The sequence below is a fragment of the Pleurodeles waltl genome, chromosome 2_1 (assembly GCF_031143425.1).
Source record: "Pleurodeles waltl isolate 20211129_DDA chromosome 2_1, aPleWal1.hap1.20221129, whole genome shotgun sequence".
NCBI classification, from domain to species: Eukaryota; Metazoa; Chordata; class Amphibia; order Caudata; family Salamandridae; genus Pleurodeles; species Pleurodeles waltl.
In genome coordinates, this window is record NC_090438.1 from 98,520,842 (window position 1) to 98,540,366 (window position 19,525).

The 19,525-nt window shown below is 43.0% G+C and overlaps 1 protein-coding gene across 3 annotated transcripts in view; it reads left to right on the top strand.

Moving 5' to 3' along the window:
- The window catches only part of LOC138261609 (pre-mRNA 3'-end-processing factor FIP1-like), a 201,380-nt gene that overhangs the window by 49,094 nt on the left and 132,761 nt on the right, over positions 1 to 19,525 (top strand). For 2 of the 3 annotated variants that reach the window (XM_069210742.1, XM_069210723.1), the window contains exons 2-3: positions 8,835 to 8,874; positions 19,009 to 19,093. In XM_069210742.1, coding sequence (XP_069066843.1) covers positions 8,835 to 8,874; positions 19,009 to 19,093 — 125 coding nt within the window. Of the gene's footprint in view, positions 1 to 2,221; positions 2,837 to 8,834; positions 8,875 to 19,008; positions 19,094 to 19,525 lie in introns of those variants that run through there. The other variant, XM_069210732.1, reaches the window with a different exon arrangement.

A 19,525-nucleotide genomic window follows, 5' to 3' on the forward strand; every position in this document is an offset into this window, starting at 1 on the left:
TTTAAGATTTAAATAAACACCAGTTTCAACAGATATTAAAATTTAAACTACTGAAGGCTACATACAACACATAAGGAAGAAAACATAAAAAGTACTGAAACACGTCTATTGTGGTGTTTTTAAAAAGAAAATACATTAGAACACTATACAAATACCTTACTTATTACTAAATTATACAATAGTTTGTGTTGCATAATAGTGATGATCATTCTGAATTAGGTAAGCATTTTGTATAGCACTACGATGTGTTTTTTTTTCAGAAGCATCTTATCTGATGTATTTTAGCGCATTCAAAGTATGTGTTTTAAGGATCCCAGTGCACTCCTGTTACACCCTTAACTCCTGTTGAAGTCTGTATTAAATGAGTGGCTAATCAGAGCTCTGTAGTGCACAGTATAGTGTTGTCTAGCCTGAGCACGATTCTTTAGTATAGGGCACCGCAGTATTGTTTCCCAGAATGAAGCTTCTTTTGTTACTTGGTACACATTAAGGGCCACATGTACGAATATTAGGTTTTGCCACTCGCAAATTGCAAGTTTTAATGACTGGCAATTTGTGAGCCACAAAACCTGATGTACAACAGTGCCATTGACACGGTTTGCGATTCCCAATGGGGACGCAAATGACCTACCTCATAAATATTCATGAGGTAGGTCGCAATTTGTGACCCCATTGGGAATGGCCGCACTCACAGGGATGGTGGCCTGCTCGGGACAGCAGACCACCATGTCTGTGACTGCTTTTAAATAAAGCAGTTTTGTTTTTTAAATGCAGCCCGTTTTCCTTAAAGGAAAATGGGATGCATTTCAAAAACGAAAATGAATAGTTTTCTTTTCATTTTTTCAGAGCAGGCAGTGGCCCGAGGGACCACTGCATGCACTGACAATTTTTTTTTTGCTGACATTCACAATGGTGGTTAGCACCAATTTGAAACTGGTGCTAACTGCGATTGTTTTGTAACCGCATTCACGGTCACAAAACAATCCTACATCGAACTTCGACACGCAGTTAGGAACGGAACCCTTCCTAATTGCGACTCTCAAACCTAATTTGCGATTTGTTAAATAGATTACCGAATCGCAAAATAGGGTCTGTACATACCAAAATGCTTTTTTCTTGTCGCAAACGTCCCAATTCTGCATATCGGGCTGTTTGCGATAAGAAAAATGGTATGTATATCTGGCCCTTAGTACCATTTAAACATTGCAAACCGAATACATGCTACAAAACACACAGACAACTCCATACTGTCAGCTCAAGCTTGTTGTTACTTCGTTCAGTAAGGGGGAGAGGCAAATGCTGGAAGTATCACCACTTCAGGAAAGGCTACTAGAGGATAGAATGGCAAAAAAAGCAATATCTCAGAACAAAATGTGGATGATCTCAAAACAGATGAAAGAAAGATCCAGGCTCAGTAGTGAATCGGTTTTGAGCATGATGTGTATCATGAGTAATGGCCTGTATTGTGTGCATTGGTTATCATAGCTGGTGAGTTTCATTGGGTTTGCACGTTTGTCAAAACCATAACTCAGTTTTACCTGTTTTTTTCAGTGTTGAGCGTCGTCATAGAAAGTGAGGATAAATAATGGTAAAGTCTGCAGCGTGGTATTAGATAGGGTGGGAGTGTGCAAAGTACTCACATGAGTTACTGCAGAGCATTTTTAAACTTCAATGCTGTGCAAACTGCAAAGCTGCTACTGTTATTTAAAAAACAAAACAAAAAAAACATGAAAACCTGCAAAGGGACATGCGTGGCAGCAGAGATGTTTCTGCACATGACCAGGAGCATGTGGCAGCCCATCTGCTTGATGCGTCCCTCCCACAAGCCGGAAGCCAGCAGGGGGAGCGAAGTATGGACCTTGTTGGATAGTGGTTATGGTGTAAAAATGTCATGAGTCGACATATGTCGGTCCCTATAATATCAGATCTCTGCAATACGTTTCATCTAAGTGGCCGATCCATCCTTGCTTGTGTCCTCCCAGAGCAAGAATCCTGGGGCCAGGCCTGTAACATCTCGCTCCCAATCATCACATTTAGGGGAGTGGGGCTAAGTCACCTAACGATTTAATGTAGTGTCGCTGGTTCACAGTTAAGTTTACTTTCTACATATAATTAGGTAGTTTTAAATAGGCCACATAATTGCCATGTATTTACCTAATGTCTTGGACCTGTAAGCTCTGATGCAACAGACGATAAAAATGCATCAAGAATTAAGTTTCGTGCGGCAGCTGGGGCGATCCCTGCAGACCGCGGCGCTGATGCCGGAGCGCTCCCTCCGCGCGCACCCCCAGGGTACCCGGGCGGCCTGCAGTGCTCCCCGGTGCTCGGGTGACAGGAGGTTGCCATGGCCCCCGCGCTGAGGGAGATGCTGCCCTCGGAGTGCGGGGAGGCGCTAGGACCTCGACGCTCTTCCCATCCTGTGTCCTACGGGGGAAGCGGAGGCAGAGACCTGGCGCTGGCCGTGCAGGCTTCCTTCTTGTGTGCGGTGCCTTGCCACCCCCAACGCCCGTCCGTGCACCGAGCGGCCATGCCCCGCTGCCCCAGATAGAGGCCAGGGCAGGCCCGGCTGCAGCTCGGCCCGGGAGGGAGCAGGCGCCGCTGTGAGATGCTCGCCGGGCCCCGTCCCGTGCGCCCGCCGGGGTAACGTTCCATTCTCCCGGGCGACGTTCCACGCTCCCGGGTAACGTTCCACTGCCGCCTCCCGCACCCCCGCGCGCACCGGCAGCCATGGCCACCGAGCTCGAGGCCCCCGGAGGAGCCGCCCCGGAGGAAAAAGCAGCAGTGGCGGCCCCCAAGGCGGCGGAGGACGACGAGGAGGAGCACTGGCTGTACGGCGGTAGGTGCCACTGCCTTCACCATCACCCTTTGTGTAGCCGGCCCGGAGGATAGGAAGTTCCGTGGGGATGCACGCACTTGCTGCCTGTGTGCCGTCGATATGCTACTCCCGGTTCGAGGAGTGGGGCGTACATGGAAAGATGATTAGATTTCAGATGGGCAGGAGAGGTGTTTGTTGGATGGATGCGAAATGTTGGGGTTAACATGGCAAAGACGGACCTGCTGCCACATTTTGAGGATGCCGATCTTTGGCACGACTGTCAGGTAGCCCCACGTTAAGAAGGTGACTCTTCAGAGCTGACCGAGTTTAGCATGCTGGGACTTGTAGTTTTAATGTGGCCATTAAAAAGTGGAGTCTATAAGTAAAGCCATGATTAGTAAGGTTTAAGTGAATCACTTGCAGCTTGGAGTGACCCACATGACATGGGCCTGGGCACAGTTGACCCCAATGCTTTTGGGTCTTCGCTTGTAAATTACTTTGTGATGGCTTGGAGACTTTGACAAACTCAAGTGTTGCCAAGTGTGCCATAGCCCTTCGTCAACATAAGCTGTGGATTTGGTCTAAGTGTAAGACCCAGGTGCTTGTCTCCCATCTTTAGGTCAGAGGCAGTTTAAAGGTCTCGCCTGAGCCCGCGCATGCGCTGCCACAAGCAAGCCGTTTTGTTTGCAATATATGGGTTTAGAGCCCACCCATTCACTGGCTTCATTGTCACTCTAATTCCCATCTTTGCTTGCCCCCACCCTCGCAGAACCCACTGCCCTGCACTCCTGCTCAGCCACCACCTCCCGCTCTCCCGCCTTCTCCCACTTGTATTCCTTGCCCCGCCCCTCCAACCAGACAAAATGCTAGATGAACATGACCAGAGCTGACTGTCAGAGCTTTTTTTTTTCTTTTCTTCTAACTTTCAGCCATGCTGCTGAACAGTATGGCTAGAAGACAATAGCTCTCAGCAAGACGCATTGTTTTGCCTTTGCCAGTGCTTGTTTATAGGTTTCATGATACTTAGGAAACATTAGTTCACATAGAGGATGCTTGCAGTGCAATGGTTTCCTCTGAAAGCAGCTTTACCCTTTGCACATTGAAGGAGTCAGTGCCACAATACACACGCTTGCTTGCCTTTTCTATTAATGGGATGAGCGTAGGCTATATAATTTGTTGTATTTAGTACCAAATACTTTGATGAATGCCTCTCCTTGAGGTGGGTACCTAATCTATGCACTGGAATATGTGCTGGACCGGGTCAGAGTGCCACCATTTTTAAAAGGACACCAGAAGGAAGAGATTGCAGTCAACCATAACACCTTATGCTGCACTCGATGTCCGCAGCCTTCGTTTGCAGACTTTGGGGGTAGGTCATACGTGCTGCTCAGTTTCGGGCCTATTAGTAGGCCAGGCCCATGATATTAGAGGGAAAAGTCTCCAACTGATACAACTGTTTCCCACTTAACATCTGCAGGCCTCAGGACCCATGAACCTTTTCCCACAGCTACTATATCATAAAAGTTCCCTTGGTATATCATAATAAAAAACATTGTACTTAAAATTCACTGAAAAGGAAACTTAATAGTAAGTTTATTCTGCTCGTAAGACATTCATGTATGTTTTAAAAAAATCTCAGAAATGACTTTAAAAGATCACAGTTAGAGTGAAGTCATGGACATACACAAAAATAAAAAACCCTGAAATGGTCCAGTTGTGGTTAACTGAGCAAACCATAACTAGCACCACACCAAGCAAACAACATTCACTCCTGAAATACAATGCGCCTACTCTCATAATATTGATAGCAAGAAATTACACCACTTAACATCATTAAATAGTAGCATATACTCAAACAAAGAAATTACACTCTATTTCTATTATACTCTTTTAATAATGTCTCAGTAATGTCAGTGTTAAGATGTTGCCACCAATGATATAATCAGTGCCATTTGTAATGTTATAATTCAGATCATGGGGGGGGGGTGAATTTATATTATTTTCTATCTTCTGCTGATAGTACACAGTTCAGTTTAGGGGAGTTGAAGTTCCCAGCCAAATACTCGAAACTTCTTCAGAGTATTGATAGTTTGAGAGAAAAGTTGCTGCAGCCTAATGCCACAAAACATCAGTCATATATTTTTTGACACACACATTTATCGGAGCAAAGGCTGACACCTATGCAGTAGTCAATTTTTCTTTAAACAAGAAGCGATTTTAGCTCATAAATAAGAAGTCTGGGCTTAATGTTTAGTGGCGAATTGACAGGGGAATCTGACTTTGTGGTAAAATGTGATATTCAGTCTTGCTAGATGACGGGCTGTAGATATTATATCCTTGAAACTTACCATTCTGGAGTCTGTTTGCAAAGCTCGCGGTGATTATACATTACGTTGCTTCTTGGGAAAAACAGACAGTTTACTTCTCACATTAATGCTGTGTGACTAAGAGACATTGCAGTGCATGCTGGTCCTAATGGAAACCAGTGCTGCATTTATTTGTCTATGCCTTTTCTGTAATTGTTGGCTGGGAAATTCTCCACATTATCTACAAGAAAATAATATATCCTTATCTTCCTAAGAGTTGGGGGGGAGGGTACCAACCAATTTCAGGCCAATGTCTTAGATATAGAGGAAGCTGTGTGTTCTAAATCCTCGATTAACAAATTTGAACTGTGTCTGGCCGTGGAATAATGCCCTGCCTGTGATACTGGCATGAACTAGGGCAGACTGCATAGTTGCTATTAATTTGACCCAATGGCTAAGTATGTCCTCTGTTGGCATGCCTTATAGGTTTCCTGTCCTTGCTTGACTTGGTTTTCAGACATGATGTGTGAAACAGTGCATGGATTTCAGCACATGCTGTAAATTACTTGAAACCTCACGTGCTGTCTTAGTGCACCTGGGCAAAAAATTCTTTGGGTGCATCCTAGTAAGATGGGATATTGGCTCTTGGAGGATTGTGCCTTAATACATTTTGGGAATCTGGAGAAGGCTCACATAGCAGACTAAGGCCAAACACTGGAAGGAATTAACATGGTTTCAACCTCCTAAGTGTATCTGGATCTCACAATGTTAGGAGGGATGGCCATACTGCAACAACTTCAATTGCCCATAGATAAGGCATGCATTATATTTGGACAAAACTAAGTGAAGTTCTATTTTCGTAGAGAAGAAAAGCAAAGTTTATTGAACACTGTACGAATCTCTCATTGAGCAGTTTATACACTGCTGTGGATTGCATTTATAAAGAAATTGCCATGGAAAAGGCCCTGTCAGAGATGATGGTGTTGAAGAAATCTAAACTTAGTGAACTGATTTCTAATAGGTATGCCTGTAGATAAAAAAAACCTGTGTACCACAAACTGTGGAGCACTGTGCACAGAGAGGGTTGGCAGCAGGAGTGGTTTAAATATTGTGCGTTAAGGGAGGTGGGAAGACGTGTTGTAGTCCCCATAGCAATGGACTGAGACGGGGAGGTAGGGCCGATGTGTGTAGAACAAGGTGACTGAGCTGGAGGTCTTTGACCACGTGGTAGCTGAAGGGAGGAGAGTGAAAGCTCTCCTACCAGCAGTGGACACCTGGGGTCGAAGGGACCATTAGAATGTTAAGTTGGCTGGCCGCTACCTGGTAATCGAGTATTGCTTGAGGGGTAGGGTCTTGAGCTGCTTTCTGAGTTGGACGACGGATTAATTAATTATAAATTATTATTAATTAACAAACAAATACAACATAACCATTGGCCGATGATTGCTGATACAAATAAATGTTTTATGACTACACGTAGAACATAATCTTTGAACACCATTAGAACAATATCTTTGCTGCAATGTCATTGTGCTCCCTCTACTTGGTTAACTTGCTAAGCCCCAACAACTGTGTTAAATCCATCATACAATGTAGGCTTATTTTTGTTTTTTCCAGGCCCAGATATTTTGTTTCCCATTTTTTCGGACCTCTTATGCTATCATGAATAGATTTGTGTACTAAAGTATTGCACTAGTTAGTTGTTCTTGGTTGGTTCAGTAAGTTGGCCCGAGACTGCTCACACCCAGCTGTCAAATTGTAAACTAAGCTAATGTCTAGAATTCTGTCTTGTAATACAATGTCATAATGTTGTTACTATTTTATTTGATAAAAGGACATTCTTTCAAACATATAATTGTTGTGACTGATCGTGAAGAGCATTTTTTTCTTTTAAATCTAGTATATTGGATTCGGTTTGCTAGATTCTGGTGGTGCACTTGCAGTGGAACTAAATTCAGTACCAATAGCCGAACAACATTAGCAAAGCTAGAAAGCCTCGCCTTATTGACCTATTGGCTTTGCCAGTGCTTTTTCCCCAATGCTGTGTAGATGCTGATGTCGTACCACTTTTTTTTATTTATGCATCCAAAATGGCAATAAAAGGCGTGATGAAGCAGTCGCTGCACACGCATCATTCTCTAACTGCGTACCTGCATGATGCTGTATGGGCGAGTATGCATGCCCCTAGCGAATGACTCTGCCACCTTTTTTTTTGATTGTTTTATTTACTGATCCAAGATGAGGGATGCCTTTTGAATTGATAAATAAAATTGTTTGTGGCACAAAAGTGTTTTTTGCACAATTGAGCGGCAAAGCAGCAAATAGCAGCTGCTGGGCCCTCCAAAAAATAAAAAAATATACTTTTAACAAAAAGTTAAAACTCTGCAACAGATTTGTGTAGCAACAGAGGAGATTATGAGGAGCATGTGGGAGGAAGCAATATAGAGCGGGCAGGGGGCAAGAGATCAACCAAGCAGCAATTGTTTGGGCGTAAAGCAACACACGAGGGAGAGAGCTAGACAATATGTGCACTCTCCTGGAGTGATGAAAGGGACACAAACAATAATTAGCAAAGTCAATAGGTCTCACCTTTATAAGGCAAGTGCTCGTTGTTGACTTTGCCGATATTTTATAAAGTATTGTTTAAAAGGGTAAAAACTAAAAATATCAAAATACTGGAGTAAGTGTTTTCAGTCTTTGTATATGGCATGGAGTATTTCTCGAATACTTGTCACATAGGAACTCTAAACAGAATTTAAAAATGAAAATAAGGTTTCGGACTTTAATGGAAAACCCTTCCCAAGGCCTAAATTACTTTCCTCATGATTCAGCCTTTTGTTCCTCTGTAGTAGCCCAGGGAGCAGTTTGTGGCCCTTCAGGAGAAGTGTCATATGATGTACACTTGCCTCAGACACAAATTAGTGAGTGAACCTGATGGCCTTTTCCTGGTGCCATAAGAACCTTTGTGTGCCAAAGTGTGTGCTTTCCTGCAATTTATGGAATGCAGGAGATAAACGTAAACAACCCTTAAGGTCTGAGCTTCAGCCATACCCCAACAAAAATATCCATGTTAATGTGCTTTTACAGACCAAATGGGAGCAAGTGTGGATCAACACTATGCTTATTAGAGGGGGTATGCAGCACACCAGGGAGAGAGCTAGAAAAGGCATGCACTCTGGTGGAGGGCTGAATAAAAAAGAAAAAATAGTTCCCTACATGTGAGCAGTAGAAGGATACAGGTAAGCCCGTCAACAAAAATTGCAAATAGGCTATGCTTACAGAGAAGTTACAATCACAAGAAGAGGGAAGAAGGCAAATGAGTGGCAATAAAGTCAACCATAGCATTTTGAAACTCCAGTCTGTACACAAGTCATACAAAAGATAAATGTTCTACTCGAAACTTACACCACTCTGGATCATAATGACCCGTCCAGATGTTTCGCTTTTCAATAGCACAACTACAGCAATATTACTGTAAAGTCTAAGGCAGTGTGTGTTTGGTATAGCCCTCAAATGTGGTCTGCTAGGCAAGGCCTAAGTAGTTAAAAACAGTATCCTTTATTAAAGAGAAGAGGTGCTCTTGGTGCAATTTAGGACAACAGATACATTTATAAGTAACTGTTCTGTGTTCTCTCCCATACTCCTCATAAGGACATCTATTTTATTTGACCTCAAATCTTACACAGTCTAACATGAGATTGTATTATTTTCAGATGACCCTACTGCTAAACGTGGAGAAGGACCAATGTCCAGGTAAGACGCAACAAATTTAATTTTTCCCCCATGAGCAAATAAAAACATTTTTGCGTACCCTCGTATGAAAAAGGCGGTAATGAAAACTAACATGATAGACAGGTGTATTGTAATTGCATATTAGATCTTGGAAAGCATGTATGTTGAGTTGGAACAAATAGGCATGTACATGTTATCCCAAATTATATCAAATGATGATTGTTTTCCAGTGCATTCAGTTTCCGAGAAATGTTGGTTAAACGTCTGAGAAACAAGCTTTCAGTATATCAAAGATCTTAATTAGAGATGAACAATTCAGACTGTCATTCAAATACAGCTATTTGCAGTCCCCCTTCATGAACTGAGTGTTGTTTAAAGGAATGAGGTGGAGAGCATTGCTGCTTAGATAGACAAGAGATGTGTCATTTAGTATTTCACTAATGTATTGATTTTAATCATGGCAGTGGTTTCATAAGGGGTGATTTTGAGTTGTTTCTGGATTAAGAGTATACCTTTTACATGGCAGTGGATTTCTCTAGATTAGTAATTGTGTGGTGGATTTCAACTGTTTTATTAATTCATGGTTTTTGCTCAGTGGCATATGCTCCCTGTTGGCCACCTCAGAGGCACAGAAATGTAACAATGGAGACATAGAGGAAGTGTGATCTTAACTTCTTGTGTAGCATTGATGAGATGGACAAATGTTGGCGGAAAGAAGAGGAAACGGACTGCAGTGAGGTTCTTAAAAGTGCCAGGCAGACTTGGACTTTGTTTCCTTCCAATGTAATGAATCAGGTTTTCCTCTAGCATTCCATGTAGTTGACCACTCTTAGTCACTGGAGTCGCAATGAAAAATGCACAGCTTTCCATCTATTTTTATGACAATGGTAAACGCTTTTGAGCGACAGAGAGTTGCATTGGTTTGAAACAATCTCCAGTTTTACAAAACCATATCTCCTAACCGTAGTCATGGCTCCGTCAGTCACTGTGACTCACTCTTACAGTAAACCGTCACTTCCACTGTATCAAGTTGACAAGTCCCCAAACGCCCTCAGACTCTTCAACTCAGGGAGTGAAATGCCAATCCAGAGGATACTATATCACAGGCATCCCTAGCACCAATCAAATCAGTCAATCAGTTTACTTGTAGAGGTCGACTTGTCACCTGCGAGGGTGTCCAGGCGCTGGCAGGGTCTTAGTGCAAGATCCAGGTTTTCAGCAACCTTCGTAACTCCTGTTGAGTAGGGGATGTCCTGAGGTGCAGGGGGGATGCCATTCCGGGCTCTGGCTGCGAGGTAGGAGAAGGAACGTCCTCCTGCGCTGGTGCGTTGTGTGCAGGGGGTATGAGACAGCACGAGGGAGGCAGAGTGGAGGTGTCTAGAGGGTTTGTGGAATATCAGGTGGTGGTAAATATATGTGGGTCCAGAGTTGTAAAGGGCCTTGCACTCATGAGTGAGCAGCTTAAACCGGCATCTGTTATGACCTGGGAGACAGTGGAGCTTTTTGAGGTAGGGTGTGATGTGGGTGCGACGAGAGATCCAGGATAAGTATTGCTGCGGCGTACGAGATAATCTGTAGTCTTTGAACTAGGTGGGCCTCGATTCTACACAAAAAGGGTATTTCCGTTGTCCAGCCTACTGGTGACGAGGGCTTGGGTGGTAGTGGGTCTTGCGGTTTAAGGAAGCCACTTGAAAATCGTACATAACATGAGGATGATACTGTGTTGACTTGGGACCTCATGGTGAGTTTGCTGGCCAGGTTGATACCTAGACTCCTGGCATGCTCAGATGGGGTTGGAGTGGGTACTAGTTATGCGGGTCACCAGGCAGAATCCCATGGAGAGTTGTCACAGCCGAAGATCAAGACTTGCATTTTGTCTGTGTTGGCCCTCAGGAAATGATTGCTTATCGAATTGGAAACACTAGTTATGCATTCGTAAAAGTTGGTTCAGGCAGCAGTGGAGTTTTCGGAGAGGATGAGCTGCATGTCGGCGTAGAATATAATGTTGAGTCTGTGGACTCTGTTGGCAAGGGGGGGGCATATAGATGCTGAAGGGGGGGGTGTGATGAGCCTTAAGGGAATCCGCAGATGATTGGTTTGGTTTCGGAGGTTAAGAGTGGAAGGTGTAGTCGTGTTCTGTCTGTAAGGAAAGAGGTGATCCGTCTGAGTGTAGCTCCTTGGATGCCTGTGTCATCAATTCAGGCAATGAGGGTGCGGTGGGAGCCAGTGTCGAAGGCTGCTGGCAGATCAAGGAGGATAAGGGCGGATGCCTCTCTTTTGTTGAGGCGGACCTGCATATCATCAGTGGCCGCGATCAGGACTTTCTCAATGCTGTGGTTGCTGGGAAATCTGGATTGGGAGTCGTCCAGGAGGAGTTTGTGTTCCAGGTAAATAGTAAGTTGTTGGTTGATGGCTTTTTCGATGACTTTGGCCGGGAAAGGGAGGAGGAAGATGGATCTGTAGTTGCTGAGGTTTTTTAGGGTCCACTAAAGGATTCTTTAGTAGGGGTTTTATTTCTGCCTGCTTCCAGTTTCTGGGCAGGAGGCATAATCCAGTGAGGTGTTGAATAGGATAAAAAGTTTGAGGGATGCTTCTAGGTTGAAGATGCGGAAGGGCCATGGGTTAAATGGGGGCCCATAAGTGGATGGAGTTATTGATGGTGATTGCATCCTAAGTGGTGAGGTGGTTCTAGCTGGTTAGAGTTGTGATGTTCGTCTGTGTGTGTGGAGTTATGGCTGTTAAAAAAATCTTCAGGCTTGAGTTTGGGGTTGATGTTTCTGTAGATTTTGGCAATTTTGTCGTAGAAGAAATCTGCAAGGCTGTTGCGTATGTCCCTATAGGGGGAGATGTTGCTTATTGCCATTGCAGGGGGATTGGTGAATTTCTTGACTATACAGAAGAGCTCCTTACTGTTGTTTGGGCTAGCTTCGATGCACAGTGCCAGGACTTATTTCTGTCTCACGTAGGTGGCAGTGCTATAGGTTGAGTGCTGATTTGTAGGCAGTTCTGTCAGCTGGGTCTTTCTTGGTGCACCACTTTGTCTTGAGGTGCTCACAGTGGCGCTTGACTGTCCTGAGGTCCTCGGTGTACCAGCTGGCCTGCTTGGGAGATCTTCTGTGTTAGTTCTTGATGGGAATGACAGTGCCAGCATAGTCAGTGATCCAGGTGTTGAAACTGAAGCGTCCGCCATCCTCGTTCACGTTGTTGTGCTGTTTGGGCAGGTTGAGGGCAAGGGTGTTGGCCTCTGAGGTCTTGTTCCAGCTAAAACAGTCACCGTTGGGTTTCGTTGGAGGGGGGGCATGAGGGTCATGAAGATGAGGTGTACGGTTACTTGGTTCAATACATAAAATCTAATATACACCACAAAGCTGACACGAAGGCAGAAATGATCAGCCCTGAACTTAGCACAGTTACTACAAACATCATACATAAATATTTATGGCAGAAAATCAAGAAGTGGCAGTAAAGCACCGTAGGGTATAAAGACCATACAACAGTAAAGTCTTAACTTATTTTCTGGCCTGAAGGATTGCATCAGTTCCCCTCATCATGTGTGTAAGTATTTTCTTGGTCGCGCAAGTGACCAAAGGAAACAACTTTCCTCTGGCCCTTTACCGTACACTTTTAGTAGGCACAAGCAATTTTTTTGTGCACCAACTAACCTTAAAACCCTTGTTGGAATGTAGAATGTAAATTTCTCAAGTTTAAGAGGGGACAACCTTTTATAATGCATTGGGTGTCAGCACAAGGGTTTTAGATTTCGCAGGTGGTGCCACCAGCATCAATTGGAGTTTCCTTAAAGCCCATGAATAAGCATGTCTAAGTATGTAAAGTATCAATACTGATTTGCTTTCCTCATTGTTTACAGCCTAGCAATTGTTGCATTGACCTTATTGGGTAGAGCTAATAATGGCTTTTGCTACAGTGGCTCAATTCGACGTAATAGGATGGAACCCATTTTCTTAAATTATGTAAATCTGGTTCTATTGAGAGTCAACCAGTGGTTAGCTGCATTGATGTGACGAGTTACAGTTCACCATTCGCTTTATCAAATACCTCAGAAGCTTTCCTTGGAAGAGATTAAATGTAATTTAAGTATCATCAGCATATTTGTGATGGCCAACATATAAGTCACTCAAGTTTTCATTCAAAGATTGTATGTATAGGTTAAAGGGTAGGGGAGAGAAATTGGAGCTCTGTGAAACCATATGTGCTGTTGTAATAGCCTCCACTTTCTCTAAACTTACTGGTGCTCTTGCTTTCCTGTTATAAAGAAAATGCTCCAAGCATATCCCAGCAATCTCTGATATTCTGACTAGCCTCCTCACTCTGTTTCATAGTATGTTCTGATGTGTGGCGTCAAAAGTTGCAGACAAATCTTCGAGCATAAATAGGGCATGATTTACTGAGTCTACAAAGGTAGTTTTTGAAATATTTACACTAGGTCTGTTTCATTGCCCCTATGGGGATGGAACCTGGATTGATTGGTGGTATTGACAAAGTACTATGACTGTAACACTGTGGCACTCCATTTTAACAACCCATGAATATGTAGGCTGGGCCATCAGTTTTTCAGGTAGGATCTGTCAAGAGGTAGCTTTTCGATAAAGACACGATGTATGCTTCCTTCAAATCCTCTGATCTGTCTACAGTCTTCAGTGGTATGTTTATAAGCTTCTTTGATAACTCTTGCAGCACAGGGATCAACAGGGCATGAAGTGAGAATAGTAGATTTTGTGAGAGGCACAGTCTCTTCCAAGTAGAACTTTTTGAATGAAAAGTCATGACCACGTTGCTGGACCTCCTTTTCTAAAGGTGAAATATGTTTCATTGAAAGGCCATACTTTGCGTAAAAGTAATTATGTACAGTCTCATACCAGGTTTTTGGCTGTTTGAAAATGGTACTTTTACTGAAAACGCCAGTAAGAACTTTCAATGAGCTTCGTGCATTTTCACAGAAAGATAGCCTTTATTGCTCTCCATTCAATAGTGACAGGGTTTTAACACATGGTCTCGGTTCGGTTCCTTCAGCCATGTGCTTTCTGCCTTCCTGACTCAATGACATTTCTCCCATAGTTCAGTTCAGAGCTAGGAGTTGAACATTTTGCATTTCCCCCTGGATGTGTATTCATTTGCAGACTCATGTACGATGAAGTTATATCAATGTACCGCTCTGTGTAACTCATTAGCCGGAAAATTGCTCACTTCTTTCTTGATCCACCATTATTGATGTTGCTGGGTCAGAACTTTGACTGATTTGTAGATTTAGGGCCATATGTACGAACACTTTTTCCCATAGACACAGAATGGGTAAAAACCTTTGCTACATCTGGCCCTTAGTAGCATGTTTGCTCTCTTTCCTCCCCCATTACAAATCAGATGAGATTAGATGGTTGATCTGTCTAGCCTACTTCACACTTCAAGATACTGTCATTTGTGCTTCCTGCAGTAAGGACCCGTCCAGAATCCATCACTGAACGTGAGTCGGACTTACGGAGTTTTGACAGAAGCCCAACCCCTCAAACTTCTGGGCAGATGTTAGATTAAAGTTCCTTAATCAAAAAAAACTTCGCTCTTAACACCATAATATATAAACAGATGTTAAGCAGATCACTCTCCAGCTTGTAAGTTCTAAAAAGGGACAATACTCGACAATGGACAATATACGTTACCAATTCAGAAGCTAAGAGGGCACCTACAATGATCAAGTGTGCACAGGCAGCCATCTGAGAGGGATGGACTAATTGTTTTTTAAGATTTGTCTCACAAATGCTGCCACTCCCTGTTAGGCCAATTAGCCTATTTGCTGTCAAAATGATGTGCAGTTCAAGGGTGACCACAGACACCGGTAGACTTGATATTGCCTTTATATAGTTCCCTATGCTAAATGAGTATCAGGTCTGTCATTTAAAACCACATGCCCATTTTCCTGCCAACAAGCGTTGAGTGAGTGGGCATTGATCTGCTCTCCTTTTAAAAAGTTTATTTGGACCATATAGTTCAACTAAGGTTCCATTTGTGATTGAGGATTATTGGATGCTGAGTACCCTTTCTCAATATACACTTGTTTAGAGTTGCATGTGAATCTGTCTCACTTGGTCCAGCAGATGGGCATGTAAATTAAACAATTAAAGTATTAAGATGCCCCCAGTTGACAGAAGTATTGGAAAGTAGTCCTCATACCCAGTTGTAATGCTTCTTTTAATACCGGTCAATCAATAGGGCACCCCAGCATTTTGAAACTCCAAACTTTACATATATGTCATAAAGTAGATCAATGTACTAATCTAAACCCACATCCTCTCTGATTTGTGTTGACTCCTCTGTTTCCCTAAGGCAAAACCAGTGTAGAAGTTTCTCTCTCCAGCAGCACAGCTATAGACATACCACTCCTATCACAATGGCTGACCATTTGCCCATACCCAATAAAATATCAAACCTCACTGACATACTCAGACCTGATCGTCTTGCTTGGATGATGCATAATGGACCGCATAAAGTTTCACACCCCTATTGGGTTACATCAGCAACATAACATGCACAAGGCAGACGTGGTGATACTACTCAGTAAGTAGGATAAACACTCTATATCAGTGGTTTCCAACCTGTGGTCCGGGGACGCCTGGGGGTCCGCAAAGCCTCCAGAGGGGGTCCGCGACTACTCAAAAAATTAAATAATATTAACAGATTAGGTCCCCAGTTTACAGAAATGACTCAGTTGGGGGGTCCCCGGGTTGCAGTAATGATTCAGTGGGGGGTCCCTGGTTTCGCGTAATGGTAAAGTGGGGTTCTACAGAAGTCAAAAGGTTGGGAACCACTGCACTATAACAACATATAAATTGAAATTCCCCCTATCAAGTTCATACTGAAATTGGAAAAAAAAACATTTACATACACGTCTGACAGAATCCTCTAGAATGCATGCCACACATAATTAAACTTCCATGACAAATCTTGCCCTACACATAATGAGCTGCTATTGGCAACTTCATTCATAAATAGGTGGTTTTGTAGGTCCGGGGAGATTTGCCTGCGGGTTCCGGAAGGGTCAAGAAGTTCAGTTCTCTATTTAACTTCGATATGGGAATGGTGTGATATCGAGATATCTGATATAGCTGCATCTGGCACTTTGTGCAGCAGAAAGAGTGCGACATAAGAACATTATCAGTCCCGGAATAGGTACTATGCTCAAGGGGGTAAAAAAGAAAATCCCTGTCATCTGGTGCAAAGTATGCCAAATATCCCCAAGTCCTCACTGTGCCAGGAGAAGTCGCAATCCCTTTGAAAATGCCTCTGTTGTGTGACCTCCAGCATTTCCGCAGACCGCGGTCCTAAGTCTAATTAAAATCCCACCCCTACTATCACCTCTTCTACTTCCAGGTGAGAGTGTTTATTTGAGAGAGAGATTGTGTGTATGTGGGAGCGAGTGTGTCTGTATACATACGTAAGTTTGTGTCTGAGAGAGAGTCAGTGACTGGCAGTGAGACTTATATTTACTATTTTCTGACACAAGGTAACCCTGCACTAAAGTTGCTGACTTTCATCAAAGGGAGAGAGATTAAATGTGCAATATCTACAAAGATATGGAGCATTTTGTCTCTCCCTGTGTGCTGGCACTCTTTTGGCAGCCATGCTCCAACCCACACACCCCAGTGCCGTAGTACACAGGAGTGTGTATTCTGTGAAGCATAGCTTTTGTACTGAAAGTGGCCCCCTCCAGTATACAAAATATATTTTAAAGCTCACTTTTTTATGTGTGCTGTACAATGCAGCACATATGCAAAGTTTGAAAAACGAGGAGAAATGAAAACATTTCTCATTACGCCTGCCTCAAAGAGATGTAAAAGTCTGGCACAAATTCCTTCCTACCGAAGTTAGTAGCTAGGGATTTGCATCTAACCCATGAGTGGTTGCATAGGAATGCCCTGGTGCCATCCATGGAACATACCCTTGATATAAAATAACACAAAGCAGCGCTTAGCACAAATTTGCATTACTTTGGGATACCGTCCAAAGCAAAGTTTGATTGCATTGGATAATAAACCTCACCCTAACACTTTGCCCTTTACAAAAGTGATGCAAACCCAACACAAAGCATTAGTAAACCTGGGCCTTAGCGTCAGTACGTATGAGTGAAATTAAATTAAGAGTGAATGCAAGCGAGTGAGTAAGAATGAATAAGATTGAGTGGGGTTGTAAGAAAATTGATTGAATGATTGAATGATTGATTGAATGTGAGCCTGAGCGAGAATATGATGTGGTAAGTGTTGCTGGCCCTGGGATACTGAAGGTAATTGTCTTATGGAGCTATGCTGGGCAGAATACTTGTGCTGGCATAATTGCAGTAATTCTTAGCATGACAGACAACTGTGATAAAATACTGTCACACTAGGGGTAATTCTTGGCCTAAAACACACCAGTGGAAAAATACTGGCATACTAGAGTTAAACCATGACAAATAGGGCATATTTGGACACATACTCAGGGAAATTCTTGGCATGTAGATACCAAAGACAGAATGCCAATACTAGCACAATGTAGGTTATTCATGGCATAGAGGTGGTGGGCAACCTGGCATATGAGAGGGTGGCAACCATGACAAAATGCTGGTCATGCCATGCGGAGGTAATTTTTGACATAAGGGTCACCTATGGTATATGGGAGAGCATAAATTGCAAAACTTCTGGCACCAGCATGTTCTGCTGTTTTTTAACATTTTTTTATACAAGTGTTTACCCATGACAAAATACTGTCCCTGGCACAATCGAAGTAATTTTTGACATATAAGGACACCCATGCCATATTTTGAAAAAAATTGAGTCAACCCTTGGGGAGCATCGGGTTTCACTGGCTTGGCACATCATGAAAGAATCTTAAAAATTCATTGAGTGCTCATTCTGCGCTTATCACATTTCAACAAATTTATGTGAAAGTTGTGCTTTAAAAAGCACGATTTCCCTCCACTCTTCTCAGATTTTTATCAGGGTGGGGACCCCCCTCCCTAGAAGGGGCCTGGCTCACTCACTTTGCTTACTCACTACCATTCAGGGCAAGTAGTAGTATGCCCCAGAACGTTTCAAAGATCAAGGCAGCACCATAATTTACGTGATATCTAATATAGGTATTATGCTGTTATACTAATCATGCAATTACTTTGGCACTTCGGTGATGTAAATTGGTGTGATGTTTCCTGGAAAAAATCATTGTCCTATGATCTGACTTCCTGTGATATCATCAAGGTCAAAGTTTATGTGATGTCACTTCCACTACCCAAAACATTTTGGTGAATGGCCATCATGGGGACAAGATCCCTAGAGTTTGGAAATAACCATATTCCCGTACCCGAATACTCCAGTACATGTAAACCCTCATTTCATGCCAGCTGTAGGAATAGGAGTTCAGACATGTTCCAAAGAGGGGGGATCAAGTTCATTGCCCAGAACAGGAAGGATTACAATCAATATCTCTGAAAGGAGTAGGCAGCAGTATTTCCAAATTCAACAATGGGAAATGCAACCTAAACAAGCAAATGAATACTAGAGATTTGACCCATATGGAAACAATTGTGAGAAATCACCTAGGCACTCAGAGGAATGATATTGGGATTAAACAAATTACTGCAAGAGACATCTTGTAGAGGTATCTGGAAATTCCACTAGAGATGGGCCTGAGATCTTAATAAGAATATTTCCAAGGATGACTGGAAGATGCTCTGGGTGTCTATGTACAGGGGTTATAGAAGTGTCCCCCACAGGGAGGCAGTGTACAAGCTGCTCTGTCATCTGCACACTTGTGTCAGTTTTATTCAACTGTACCAGAGGTCTGTTGGGATTGCACACAGTCAAGAAAAGGAGACACTGGCGTATCTGGGAGAATGTTCGGGCATAGCACCCTTCTGGAAAGAAATTCTGAGCTACATTAAGTCCGTATTAGCGAGGGATATGCCTGCCTGATCCTGGAGTAGTAGTGTTGGGCCTTCAGGGAAACATTTTGAATTCATCACATTTAGTGACATAAGGCTGGTACTTAGTTCTATAATTTCCTGTGCACATGCAAAATCTGTTTATTAAAATGTGTGTGCGTGTGTACACACACACACATATCAATAAATGAAAAATCTGAGGTTTGATAATGCATTTTTGTGTTTCTCCACAGGCGAGCAGAATCTACCCCTGTACTGCAAGATGTACCTCAAGAAATCAAGATCAATAGGAGTAATGACACAAAAGTGCTGCCAACGGTATGTGATAGTGGTTGTAGTAATACACTGTGTTTAGTACTGAAAGCTTTGCTCCCAGATTGGATTGTCTAAAGTGCCTCTGAATTCCAAATTCTGCTTTACATTTCAGGTCTCGCCTACAGACCGGTTTAGCTGTCTGTTGTTGAAGACCTATTGTCTAAAACACAGTATATTTTCAGTGGCCTTTGGGTCATAATTGGTTGGATTTCTTTACAATCTCATTTGCTTGCTTCCTATTCAATGGCTTTCATTCCTCTCCTTGTGTTTTGCTCCTTCCTTGGAGTGTAGCCTGTTTGCTGTCCGTTATGATTGGCTCCACGGCTCAAAACCAGGAACTGCTTTTTTTTTTAGATCTAAGTTACCAGATTAAGCAAGCTGTCTGTTGGCAAATTGTTTGCTTATAGAGGGTTCGAGCCCACCTATTGCATACCA